Source organism: Hemiscyllium ocellatum, chromosome 19 (assembly GCF_020745735.1).
Source record: "Hemiscyllium ocellatum isolate sHemOce1 chromosome 19, sHemOce1.pat.X.cur, whole genome shotgun sequence".
In the NCBI taxonomy this organism is placed as follows: domain Eukaryota; kingdom Metazoa; phylum Chordata; class Chondrichthyes; order Orectolobiformes; family Hemiscylliidae; genus Hemiscyllium; species Hemiscyllium ocellatum.
In genome coordinates, this window is record NC_083419.1 from 44,098,616 (window position 1) to 44,113,189 (window position 14,574).

A 14,574-nucleotide genomic window follows, 5' to 3' on the forward strand; every position below is an offset into this window, starting at 1 on the left:
AGTTTACAGTATCACATGTTCCTTGGTGATGTCATGAGAAGACTAATGAGTATAGTGTGATCAATGTTGTGCATGTAGGCTTTCAAAAGGTGTTTTTGAAAAATTACCACACAATAGATTGGATATCAAAATTAAAGCATATGGGATCAAAAAGGGCAATAACTGCATGGATACAAAATTGGCTAAAGGAATCGAAAGCGGAGTGTTGTAGCAAATGGTTATTTTTCAGTCTGAACAGAAATGAACAACATTGTTTCCAACTGTCTTTTTGATGTAAATTAATAACAAACTTTATTATATAGAGTGTAAATTCCGAGTTTGGAAGTGAAAGAACTTTTAAAAAAAGGTAAACATTGACGGGGTATTTAAATAGTTTTCTCAGAATACAAGGTGCCCTGGTGAAATGGACAGTCATATGGCAGATTAAATTTAACACAAATATGAAATTTATCATTTTGCTATGAAGAATGAGAATGGGGAATATAAACTAATGGTACAATTGTAAAGGACTGGAGAGATCTGGGCTACACATACACATGTCTATGAAGGTAATAGGACAAGTTAAAGCAGCTGTTAAAAAATGTACAGAAAAACAACGTTTATAGATAGTGGCATAAAATGAGAAACAAAAATTTGCTGAGCCTTACAAAATGCATTCGATGCTAGGCATTACACTTTCAGTTAGAGTGTGTGTTGATGAGATGCAATAGAATACAGTAATACAATAATTAGTAATGCAAGGTGTATGAATTTGTTTTTATAGCACTTAGTCTGTATTTTAGGGCTTTGAGCTAGTGGTGTGTGGCAAATGTGGAGAGGTTTAATAATTTAAGTGTAACTATTTCTGAGGCCATGGTGATTTGTTTTTTAAAAAGTACAGGAGAAAAAGTCATTGAAGGCTAATGGGAATTAGTTTACATTGGAAGGGTTTTACAAGCACAGAGTAAACTGAGTATTAGACATTTGGTTTCAGTTAGAAGGTTAGAGAAATTGTTTTTTTAAGCTTAGGGGAAGCACCCATAACTTGAAAAGGACTTGAGTTTCAGTTTCATATTTTGCTGAAGCCTTGGGTAAAGCTGGATGTGATAAACAGTTGCTCTGACAGAAAGGAAATAAGTTATATGTTTAGTTAAGGAGTTTAGTTTGAAAGGTCCAGGCTAGAAATGGCTTGTTAAAAAACCCAGAAGGGGTAATTTGAGAAAGTCTAAACTCAATTAAATGAAGACTCGTGGAAGAGGCTGTCAGATTTTTGAGATTGGGAAATGAAGCACAGTTAAAGCATCCACATAAATGTCAGAGGGAAAGGAATTTTCTCTGGCGACTGTACTGTAAAGGCTTCATTTCTTTTGCATGACAAACTTGTTTTATTGATAAAAATCAAAATGTGCAGCAAAGTGTGCTCTTTCAATGAAAGACCACCTCTTTAAAATAAAAGAAAGTAAATATGATCTATTAAACTAGATTTCAGCTACATATTGGACTTGTCTAGTAATAACATCAGCTGATCAAGCAATGTTACTTTGGTTAGGAGGTGATTTAATAGGTGTTCAAAATCTTGAAGTGTCTTGATCATTCTCCCTATTTACTCTATTTCCAGAGGCAGAAGCATCAATAAACAGAGAACATTGATAGATGGTGATTGGCAAAAAGAACTCGAGTAATAGGACGAAGGAAAACATTATACAGTAAGTTATAATGTTTTAGAATGCACTGCCTGAAAAAAGTGCTGGAAGCAGATGTCAATCAGTTTCAGAAGACAACTCGACAGATTCTCAGGTTGGAAGATTTATCGGGAAAGAACAGGACAGATGGGGTTAATTTGACAGCACTTTTAAGAAATACACATGCACTATACTATTCTATGATCCTAATTCTAACTTTGTAACATCTCGGTTGTTGTGATTTGATGACCAGGAGTACAATACCCCTTTTAAGCTGTTTTTATTACTGTTTTTATTCTGCTCAAAGCTCTTCAAATGGATTGATGGAGCACAAAGTTGCTACTATTTCACGTTCAATAAAATAAAGCACAGATTAAAATAAGACAATGTGCTAAGATATTTCCCTATTCAATGCATTTGCCATCTAAATCCTCAATCGTGCCTTTGTCATTTCCTGACTAGTTGATTCTATTTCTTCACAGTGGCCTCACTTCCTTCACTGTATTCTTTAACTCATCCAAATCTGTTGCCATATCAATTTTACTCCACGACCATGTTTCTTGTTTTTAAGCACCTTTATTTCTTCTGGATTTTATTTAACTCACTGCCATTTCTCTTCTTGATGTGGAGGTGCCAGTGTTGGACTGGTGTGCACTTAATTTCTCATTCTCATCTTTAAGCGTCCTTGTGGTCTTACCCCTCTCTAATAGTTCCCTCTTGACAAATGCCATCCCTCCAACTCCACTAAAACTCTCCAATCCTCCGATTCTGGTTCTGGTCTTTTGTACATTCCCAGCCTAAGGTTTTTGGAGCTGAAAATGTGTTGCTGAAAAAGCGCAGCAGGTCAGGCAGCATCCAGGGAACAGGAGATTCCACGTTTCGGGCATAAACCTGAAGGAGGGCTTATGCCCGAAACATCGAATCTCCTGTTGCCTGGATGCTGCCTGACCTGCTGCGCTTTTTCAGCAACACATTTTCAGCTCTGATCTCCAGCATCTGCAGACCTCACTTTCTCCTCCTAAAGGTTTTTGGAGGCCACATGAGTAAACAAAACACGCTACACAATTGGAATTCTGTAAAGTGCAGTCATGCTTTCTACTTAGTTAAATTTAATCTGTGTCAGTCCATTTCACCAGTCCATCTAGTGTCCTCTGAAGTGTTACCACTTACACCAAATAAATGATAGCCTTCTGTCCATTCATTAGCATACACATTCAAGATAGGTTTAGATTTCCTACTGTGTGGAAACAGGCCATTTGGCCCAACAAGTTCACATCGACACTCCAAAGAGTAACACACCTATACTCATTCCCCTACATTTACCCCTGACTAATGGACCTATCACTATGGGCAATTTAGCAAGGCCAATTCACCGGATTTGCACATCTTGGACTGTGGGAGGAAAACAGAGCACCCGGAGGAAATCCATGCAGATACAGGGAGAATGTGCAAACTTCACACAGATAGTGGCCAGAAGTGGGAGTCGAACCCGGGTCCCTGGTGCTGTGAGGCAGCAGTGCTAACCACAGAGCCAGTGTGGCCCCAGGGAGCTCTTTAAAACTCACCTTCAGTTGATGTTGTAGACAATTTTGGTGGATTTGTTTCTGAAAGGAGAATACAAACAATTTAGAAACTTATACAGAGAAATCCCAAATGACAGTTCAGAATAGTTAGAATTGGCCTTTCAGCTGTAGGCCTTGGGCTTGAATCTTGACTCAGGCCGTTGGAGCTGAAAATTTCATTAGAAAGATTATTTCCAGTTCATGAGAGACAGTACCAACTTGCATTTGTACAGCACCTTAAGCATTAAAAATATCCCAAGGCTCCTTTTCTTTTATTCTTTCATGGGATAGTCTGTATAGCATTTCCTGCCCATCTCTAATTGTTCTTGCAAGGCCACTTCAAAGGGTAGTGAAGAATCAACCACATTGCTATGGGTCGACAGTTACACATAGGCCAGTCCAAGGAAGGATGGCAGATTTCACTCCCTAAATTTAGGAAGCAATATGGAGGACACCATTATTGAGACTAGATTTGTACTCCAGATAAATTAATGGAGTTTAAACTCCAACAGCTACCATGGTGGTAATTGAACCTGTGCTCTTAGATCATTACCAACAATAGAAATTGTGGAAAAGCTCAGGTCTGGCAGCATCTATGGAGAGAAATCAGAGTTAACTTTTCAGGTCAAGTGACCTTCCTCAGAAGGGTCAGGAGTTTGAGGAGGGGATGTTAACTGATTTCTCTTCACAGATGCTGTCAGACCTGCTCAGCTTTTCCAGCATTTTCTATTCTGGTTTCTGGTTTTTAGCGCCTGTATTTTTTCTGGCTTTTATTTAGCATTTAACTCACTGCCACTTCTCTTCTTGATGTGGAGGTGCTGGTGTTGGACTGATGTGGACAAAGTTAAAAATCACAATACACCAAGTTATAGTCCAACAGGTTTATTTGGAAGCACTAGCTTTTGAAGCGCTGCTCCTTCATCAGGTAACTGTGGAGCAGGATCATAAGACACAGAATTTATAGCAAAAGGTTACAATATACAGCTGAAATGATACATTGAACAAACCTGGAATCTAGGTTTGTTCAATGTATCATTTCAGCTGTATGACACTGCAATCTTTTGCGATAAATTCTGTGTCTTATGATCCTGCTCCACAGTTACCCAAAGGAGCAGCGCTTCAAAAGCTAGTGCTTCCAAATAAACCTGTTGGACTATAACTTGGTGTTGTGAGATTTTTAAGATCTCTTCTTGGCATGCTCACCTTGAAGAAATTCTACTCTTCTCTAAGATGATTAGACTGGACCGATAAGAGTAAAAATGTTAAACTGTCATTGCTTTCTCAGAAAGTGTATCCAAACAAAAAAAAAGAGATTTTTGGAGGATTGACCAAAAGCTTTATCAATCAGCAGATTTGACTGCTTAAAAACAAGGGTATGGAGATCCAAGATGGCGGCGACTCAGCAAGTCTGAGTCTACAGAGCCCTTCCCAAAACCTGGGTAAAGTGGGTTTCCTGCCCCCACCACACTTGCCAAACCACCCAAAAAATTTCTTTAATCTTAATTAGCTGCTGAATATTATATTTAAATAGTCTAATACTGAGTGGATAATGAGTAAATCAAAGGGACCCCGCAGCTCTCAGAAAACAAAGACCCCTCCCCCACCCTCCTCTCCTCCGGCTGCAGCTGATGTAAAAACAGGCCTTATAGAGATGATTGCTAGATTGGAATCGACACTCGTCAATTTCATCGCAGAATCCAGACAGAGATGGAATGCATTCGAAGAAAAGCTGCAGAAACAGAATCAAACTATTGGAGAATTACAGGGCCGAGTGGAGGGGGCGGAACTAAAGGCCACGACCTCCGAGGCTGCAGCTCAAACAGCTGCAGAACAGGTGCGAACCCTCGAGCAGAGAATCAGGGCCTTTGAAATCTACATGGATGATATTGACAACAGAAATCGGAGAAAGAATATTCGGTTGCTGGGCCTTCAAGAACAAGAAGGGAAAGGACAGTTAGCAGCATTTCTGGAGCGATGGCTGCCCCAGCTTTTAAACCTGGGGGCTGAAACTGATCGGGTAAGGGTGGAGTGGGCCTACCGGGTCGCAGTACGCGGATCTGGCCCAAACCAGCGCCCATGCCCGGTCCTGTTCCGGCTGCAGAGTTATAGGGAGAGGCAGATACTCCTGGATGCCTCCAGAAAGCTTGGAAAGGATCCTAAAGCTATGATTCATGAAGGATCCAAGATTATGTTATTTCAGGACTTCTCCCCGGCTTTGGCACGAAGAAGGAAGGCGTTTGATGAGGTGAAGAAATGTTTAAGGGACTTAGATATTCAATACACCTTACGCTACCCAGCGACGTTATGCTTTACCCACGAAGGATCCGAGTATAATTTTAGATCATCGGAAGAGGCCAAGAAACTTTTAGACTCGGTTAAATAAATCGTAAGAGACAATTTATGTTGGCTTGCCTCTCCCACACTCCGTGGGGAGAAATGGATACTTTATTCTACTTTACTTTTGCCTCTGGGAGCGGGGTTGTCTTCCTTGCTATGTTATTATACTTAACTGTAATCTGTTGGAGTTGTAATTTTATAGTTATGTGTGTTTGTATGTGGCATTGATGCTATTAGATATACTCAGGTATGGGTGGGGAGGGGTGGGGGTGCGGCGCTCACTGTTAACTCTAGCTCGGTATTATATCTAAATCCTATTAAGGAGCGCCCGGGTCGAGGGTGGGACACTGTTTGGGGGAGGATATGGTGGAACGTTGGAAAGGTAGTAAGGCCCCCTGAGAACAAGGGGGAAGATCTCCATTCAAACATGTTTAATTTTTTTTTGTTCTTAATGTTTGGAAATAGCTTCCTTTTTATCATACTGTTATGAGTGTATTAGAGAACATTTTCTCTTATTTGAAGGATGTAAGCGACTCAACTATACACTCTGGATGATTGAGGATTAGTTGAATTTTGATGATTATATATTTAAGATCTATTTTTATATTAATGTTTGTGCTTGAAAATTCTGCTTATTTTTGTAAATTTGTCAAAATGTTAAATTCCCAATAAAAATATCTATAAAAAAAAAACAAGGGTATGCTATGTAAGGGTACTAGGATGATGAGTAAGCAGGTTTTGGGTTGGTAATGTTTGTGACAGGACGTTTGGACAATTTAAATTTCATAGTGGAGAATGGGAGGCTTTCCATTGGAAAAGTGAAATAATAAGGTCAGGAAATGACAAAGGCATGGAGAGTAGCAGGGGAGCGGAAGACCCGGTGTCAGACAGTCAATATGACCAAGGAGAGTGGGCAGTCAGCATTATTTAAAAAGAGGAGGTGAGATGAAAAATCTCTGGTAGTAAACACCACAAAGGAACAGGTGAAGAGTAAAGCATGTGACAGGGAGTTAGCATCATCCAGAGGATTGGTTGAGGTGAGGGCCATAGCAAAAAGGAGTAGGTCAATTGGACCTTCAAGTCTGGTCCACCATTTAATTAGATCATGGCTGATCATCCAATTCAGTACCCTATTTCCACTTTCACCCCATACCCTTTTGCTCTAAAAACACTGTCTCTTTCTTGAAAACATTCGATGTTTTGGCCTCAACTGCTTTCTGTGGCAGAGAATACCACAGGCTCAGTACTCTCTGGGTTAAGAAAGTTCTTTTTTTCAGTCCTAAATAGCCAATCTTTTATCCTTAGAGTGTGACCCTTGTGTCTCAGTCAGCAGGAACTGCATGTACCCTGTCAACTCATTTTAGAATTTTATAGAATTTGATAAGTTCACCCTTCCTACTTTTCCAAACTGTAATGAATAAAGTCCTGAACGATTCAGGCTCTTCATACATCAATCTTGCCATCCCAAGAATCAGTCTGGTAAAACTTTGTTGCATTCTGATCATGTGTTGCTGGAAAAGCACAGCAGGTTAGGCAGCATCCAAGGAGCAGGAGAATCGACGTTTCGGGCATGAGCCCTTCTTCAAGAATGAGGGCTCATGCCCGAAACGTCAATTCTCCTGCTCCTTGGATGCTGCCTGACCTGCTGCACTTTTCCAGCAACACATTTTCAGCTCTGATCTCCAGCATCTGCAGTCCTCACTTTCTCCTGCATTCTGATCATAGCTAGAACACTCAGATAAGGTGGCTGACAATGTGTGGAAGGCATATGCAATGGAATTATTGGTCCACAAACTAGTCTGACTCCAATGTGGACACCATGAGCCAAACTGCTACTTTCCATGCTGTAAAACTCTGAGGATTTATACAGTTAATGGATAGTGTGTGGTGGTGTGGGGATACATTCTGAAGGTCATATCTTCAGATGTATGTAAACGTTGTGGAGCTAGAAATAGGAGGTCTTTGTGATTATGTGTTTATGGAATCTGAAGCTCAGCTCAGGGTTTATATAACGCGGAGACTTCCAAAAGAACTACTTCTGTCAGTACAGAACTTGCTGAAAAAATATATATTTTGTTGAGACTTTCATCTTGCATTCATTCATCGGAGTAAGAAGTATCAATTCAAAGGGTAAACAACATGAATACTGTACGAGCCTGCTGACTGATTGGCAGGTAGACTGTGATTGGTAGAGGCATTGCCATGGAGAACACAGTCAGATAAAGACTGACAACTAACTGCCGAGATCTGTTTAAATTTTAAATCAATCAGGTTGGCTCTGATTGGTCAAGACATGGCCCTGAGAAATAAAACAGAGAAAGATTCATCTGCTGTTTTTTTTAAATTGAACAAGCACAGAGTATATATATACTTTCTGCATTCCAAGATGAAGACCCTATTTATAAATATATTCCAGTATTTGCAAGTGTACTTGACTGACAATCCTAAAATTGTTTGTAAACGGTTAAATGTAAATCTCCATGCACTCAATTATTTAGCAAGTATTGTCCAATTTCAGAATCCATCTAAGCAACGTGAGGGATAATGGCTGCCTCGAACAAATCATTCTTGCTGTATATCGCACAAACTCTTGAAAGGGCCTAAGAATGTTACTCTTGGTCCTGAAACATGCCCAAATCTACCCCAGATAGGCAATGTCTCAAATTTTTGAGCAACAGGTGGAGCAAGCTGCTTCACGGTAATATTGTACAAAGCAAAAAAAAGATTATGTTCACCACTAACGAATGCTGCCCTCAGGCCAAAATGAAGCTCTGTTTATCAAACAAATGAGTAATGTGATGTATGAATTTTGGAACTAGTATATGCTACATATATATGATGTAGGTTCCAAAGACTGGCCTATCCATTTGACTGTTCACAGAGGGCAAGGTACCGACCACACACAACCAGTCTGCGCTTGGAAAACAGTGTCCAACATTAGATGAGATCCTGCAAATTGACAATACAAGATAAATAATGACACGTACAAAGAATTACTCTGACAACCAATTTAGGATTGTCAAATCAGGCTCACAACATACCACTTGTGTACACAGGAAGTTACATATGTGAATATACAGAGCCTGGTGTTTTTTGCAGAAACAAAGAACATGCACACAGATTACACCTGTTTCAACTCAACAAAATAGGTAACAGCAATTGTCTAGTTCATTTCTGAAGGAAATAGCCTGACCCAAAGTCAATTTGACTGGTTTAATTTTGAAAAAAGCTTGGCAGACAAAAATCAGTCACGATCTAACTGGTGAAATCTCCTTAGCAATGCCACTACCAGAGGCTGCTTGCCAACTAATTAGCATGTTCTACTACACAGTATAAATGTTTGTGTTCCCTTTACACTGGCTTTTCTTACAAACTGTTCTGATGAGAATAAAACAAAACATTTTGACAAAATGTGTCTTTTTTCAGCAATACTAAAAATTGGACATGTTAAATAAGCAGTCTTAAAACAAAGCAGGGAAGGACTCAAGAGAGTTCATGGAAAGGGGCAGCTGAACATCGACATACATGTGAAAGTTGACGATTGAAAAAGTTTTGCTGCTGGATGACAAGTTACGAGGTCTATGGACTCTCCCCTAGGTGCTTTTGACAGGGACAGTTTAGAGAGTGGTTCACTTTGTATTTAATCCCGTGCTGCACTGCAGTTGGAGTCAGTTTACAGAGGGAGCTTTCCTTTGTATGTAACCCACATTCTGACCTGGGAATGTTTGATAGGGCATGCAGAGGTAGCTCCACTCTCAAGACTGATTATTTCATCCAAGTGAATAAGAGCACCTGAAAGTTTCCTCTATGTAATTCCATAGGATCATTTGAGCAAGTTTTCGGAGCTCAAACAGGCCAGGTTTCAGGCTGGGGTAAAGAGGGATGGTGCAAAGGTTACAATGGCTAGGCCTACACCTTTACCTTCATACTCTGGACCTGGGATATCTTTACGAATCCTTCTGCAATCATTGTCGCAGTCAATGAAAAATGGTTGAATCTGAAATAAAAACAAAAAAAAACTTATTTAGAAATGGTTTCAGCAGTTTTCCATAGCATGCACAGGGGATTTAGGGATTAACGTAAAGGATTTTATGAAATGAATCTGAGAAGTTAATTTGATAATGAACTTCCACATTATCTTGTTACAGATTTTGTCCATTAGGCTGCTCAAGAAAGCAAGCTAGAATTTACTCTTGACATATACATTCTCTGTCCTGGATAGTGCTGAACACAACCTGCCTTCAATATTTTGCAAAGAAGAGAAACTATTGAGGTGTCCATATATACAAATCGCTGAAAACTACTGGATAAGTACAAGGACAATCAACAAGGCTCATGGAATTTTGGCCTTTATCTCAAAGGTTTGGAATTTAACAATGAATAATACCACAGTTTGTCAGATCCCAAATAAAGCATTGTATCCAATTTTGCACGTCAGAAAAAATATAAATCAGCCTGGATTTTGTGATTGACAATGAATAAACAGCACTTGCTGGTACCCAATACTGCCCACAGAATATTCATGGGATTTTGAGCAGACTTGTCGCTGTCAGGAGAAAGTGAGGGCTCCAGATGCTGGAGCTCAGAGTCAAAAGTGTGGTGTTGGAAAAACACAGCTGGTCAGGCTGCATCTGAGAAGGAGAATCAACGTTTCGGGCATAAGCTCTTTATCAGGGATTGCTGTCTGCCATCAGATATTAATTGTGGCAGTAGGTCTGTGGCATACGTAAACAGGGCAAGCAACTGTTTCGCCATCCAGTTATTCATTTCACCATTCAATTTGTTTCATTCTTCTGAACAAAACAGATTATCTCACACTTATCCATGTTAAACATCTTTTACCAAATTTTGGCCTATTCACCTAACATATCCCTATCCATTTGTAAAATGTCTTCATTGCAACTTACTTTCCCACCTAAATGTTATCTCTAAATGTGAATATAATACATGCTACCCCTGCAGCCAAGTCATTAATATAGTTTATAAATAGTTGGAGTCTCAGGACTGAACCCAGAGGAACCCAACTAGTTACAGCTTGCCAACTGGGTAAAGACCCATTTATTCTGACTATCTGTGTTCTGGTGGTTAGCCACTCCTTGATCTTTGCTAATATATTAACTAAAACCCTGTGGGACCTTAATTTGTGTATTCACCTTTTATGAGGTATTTTGTCAAAAACCTTCTGGAAGTCAAGATATAGTATATTTACAGGACTCCACTTTTCTTTATTGCAAGATCAAAGAATTTTAGCAAATTAGTCAAATGATTAAGCCTTCATAAAACCATGCTACTCTAATGGATTCTGTTTAGACGTTCCAAATGTGCCATGACTACTTCCCTAATAATAGTATCCGACAATTTTCTAATGACAGACATTAAATTTACTGGCCTATAGTTTCCTATCATCTGCCTCGCTCTTTTTGAAAAAAAAACACATTCAGTTAGCATTTTCCAATCCACTGGAACATTTCTACTGATCCTTTCCAGGATCCTGAATTTTAGAATATTACAACCAGTACATCCATACCTCTGGTGTCACTTCCTTTAATACCCTAAGGCCTTTGGGCCCAGGGGACGTGTCTGCTCTGTACTTCTTTCTTAGTGATGGTGAATGTATTAAGTATAGCCTTTTCTATAACCTCTGCATTACCTATTGCTATTAGGATGGTGTGTGTCCTATGTCAAAACTAAGGCAAAGTATTGATTTAGTGCCTCTGCCATTTCCACAGTCCCCATTAACTCTCTAGTCTTGTCCTCTCAGGGAGCAACATTTACCTTAGCTACTCTTCCTTTTTATATACTTACAGAAAATCTTTACCTCTGCAAAGGTCAGTAGCAAGCTGGAGGATTGGAAAACTCAAAAACCAACAAAAGTTTACCACAAAAGTAATAAAAAGAATGAAGACAAGTCATGAAAAATGATAATATTTCAGGGGATTTCTCACCCTACCACCCATATATGAAATGATATGAACTTTCCACCCAGTTGGTAAAACTCTTCCAATAATCTCATGAACATTTTCATATTGACTATATTATGGGTATTTGTCCCTTTAAGGCTAAAATCTTTAATTGTATAAGCAAAAACTGGATTAACAGAGGTCAACTGAATGCTACAGATACCTTGGCCCTTGGAAAAGGTTTTGATGACAATTTGATACTCTTGATTGAAGTAGGAATACAAATTGATGATACTGAATTTAGAAATTTATTGATGTTGTACTCAAATATGCCAGCAAGGAGTCTATTGCCAGTTTGAAGACACATTCCTACAACTGCACTGTCTGGAATCAAACTGGTGTGGAACCAGCTGCACTCAAAATAGTCAAGTTTACATGCAGATTATCGAACAGTCCTTAAAGTTTAAATTCTCTTTACTGTATAGCTGCCTATATATGCATTAGACAGCCACAGCTCACCTGGCTACTTTAAATCAGGTCTGAGACCAAGTAGCACATGTACCTCAGACTCACCTATTCTGGTGGTGTGATTTTAATCTGCTGAAAATGTGTTGCTGGAAAAGCGCAGCAGGTCAGGCAGCATCCAAGGAGCAGGAGAATTGACGTTTCGGGCATGAGCCCTTCTTCATTCCTGAAGAAGGGCTCATGCCCGAAACATCGATTCTCCTGTTCCTTGGATGCTACCTGACCTGCTGCGCTTTTCCAGCTCTGATCTCCAGCATCTGCAGTCCTCACTTTCTCCAAGATGATTTTAACCTGCATCCAGTTTGTATGGAGGCTATTGAACATCAGTTACCTGGCAGCAAAATGCATCTTAACTGTAGCACTCAGACTTTTCAGCATCTTGTTGCATGTTTGCAAACAATATCTGAAAAGTATTCCATATAGTATTAAGTTTCACCTCTTGAAAATAAACTAAGATGATGTGTGGATAACATAGTCTTGATGTATTGGTGGGTATTGCATTTGAAGGGTACCATAGTTTATTACAGACTAGTGTAATTAAAGGGTCACATTGAAGGAATTCGTGTTCCAGCTGGAACCCAGGAGGCTTTTTAAAATCATGACCATGCTTGGCAATGACTAATTTAATTCCTCCCTTCCCACAACATGCTGGTCTGGAACATGACTAGGTTTGAACTTTTTACTTCAGAGATACATGCTAGTGCTCCAACACATGGTGCTGGTGTGCTAGAACTTCATGCTCTCCTCAATGAATGTAGGACTGTTGATGCATTATTCAGTTGATAATGGCACCAGATAACATGGAAGGATTTTTAAAGTGCCTCGTGATATCCATCAGTTTATCAAATACATCTAAGCTACAAATATTAACGTATTAATTTTCAAATACTTTAGACATCTGCCTATTAAACCAAAAAGAAAACAACTTGGGTCCATTAGAAGTTAACATTTGACAGGGCGGCCTGACATCATAATGATTGTTCGTCACGATCAGATCCAAGTACTGTCACCTTACGAACAATTTCATTTCAAATTGACACATCAATATAACAGACTTCATTAGACTCAAAGCACATTCTATGCTGACAAAACAGTGCTGCATGTCAGTGTTTAACCCTGCTGTAATTTTACAGAATTTATCCTCAACATTCTGGAGATCAAGCAACAAAGTCAGTCTAAAATATCATTGGATTTCTGAAATGTCTCACCTCAAAACGATAAATTCTGCAGCTTTGCATCCAGTGTTCAGTTGAAAAGGTTATATTGACCTGTTGTTCAGATTCCTTTAACAAAAATAATGTTACAATAGGATTCTTCACATTCATGTACATTCAGACAATTGCAATCTTCTTGTAGTGTTAAAAGATTAAATTTAGTATCTTTCTGGACATTATATTAATGTTAAAGGATTAAACTGTACTTTCTCTAGAAGCTGAACATTCTGGAAGTGGGTGGATATGACATTCATGCAGGAATGTGGATGACTCCCACTTCATCTAGGCTGTCATTTAATACTACTCTCCCACTATTATCAAATTAAACTCTTATTCAGTCCCTTCCATTCAGAAATGCTTTTGTAGCCATTCCCCGAGGCTCGGGCATATCACACCTACATTGTCTTGGGGAATCAGTGAAACAGGAAATTGTTTGCATAACCTGTGAGTATTTGAGAGTACCTGTGAGCATTACCAACTGACCTGTATAAAAAGGGAATGTGTTTCTTTCATTTGGGGCCTTTTTTGACTCAACTTTGCACGCCTGCGAAGAGGGTTAAAGGGGGTCACCTAGCTTATACAGGCTTTAATAAACTCTAACTGTTTGCAGAAGTTGGTGCATGTGAATCGCATCGTGTGAAACCTTGGGAAAAGAGAATGTACCATTCTAATGTGTGTTTTATAATGAAAGGATATAATACATAGGCACAAGCACAGTCGCACTCACACAACCAAAAATTGTTATTTTAAATCATGCTGAAACTGCTGAAAGAACAATGTCTTCATAACATACAAGCCTTACATATCGGCCATTTTTTCATAAAATGATGAAACAAGCTTGAAGGGCTGAATGGCCTACTTCTATACTAAATTAGTGTAAATAATTATATCAAAATATAAGACCACATGTATGATGTTACCATGTTGATCTATCTAATTGTCCTCCCAAATGCAAACAAGATCAAATATTTCTTCATTGAAACACTTCCCTAACAGTGGATTTTCAGCATGCCATGATTCTCTTCTAGGTGGTTAAAACTTATAATGATTAAAAAGAACATAATTGTTGAACTTGGAATTCAAAAGTTGTGAATCTGAACTGGGAATCTGATATTCTCATGCAAATGTTATTTTACTCATTACAAGTTTGGAATTTAAAAAAAAACGATGCTAACCCTGCAAAATAAAGTGAATAGTGAGTCTGCAAATTTGTTTAGTCCTACATCTTTACTATCAAGTTAAGAGGTAATTGAAGTATTATTTTATTTTTTGCTGTCAGTAGATTGACAGGTGTTGAGCAATGAACTTACCAAAACATAAAATTTTCAAATCAAAACTAACTTATCAAATGAAGTTCAGTAATACTAGAAATATA

At 38.9% G+C, this 14,574-nt stretch overlaps 1 protein-coding gene across 1 annotated transcript in view; it reads right to left on the bottom strand.

Moving 5' to 3' along the window:
- il17ra1a (interleukin 17 receptor A1a) overlaps positions 1-14,574 on the bottom strand; it is a 54,193-nt gene that overhangs the window by 7,766 nt on the left and 31,853 nt on the right. The window contains exons 8-10 of the mRNA XM_060839421.1: positions 13,194-13,268; positions 9,482-9,557; positions 3,227-3,265 (exon numbers count right to left, since the gene is read on the bottom strand). Of these exons, the coding sequence (XP_060695404.1) occupies positions 3,227-3,265; positions 9,482-9,557; positions 13,194-13,268 (190 nt within the window). The remainder of the gene's footprint in view (positions 1-3,226; positions 3,266-9,481; positions 9,558-13,193; positions 13,269-14,574) is intronic.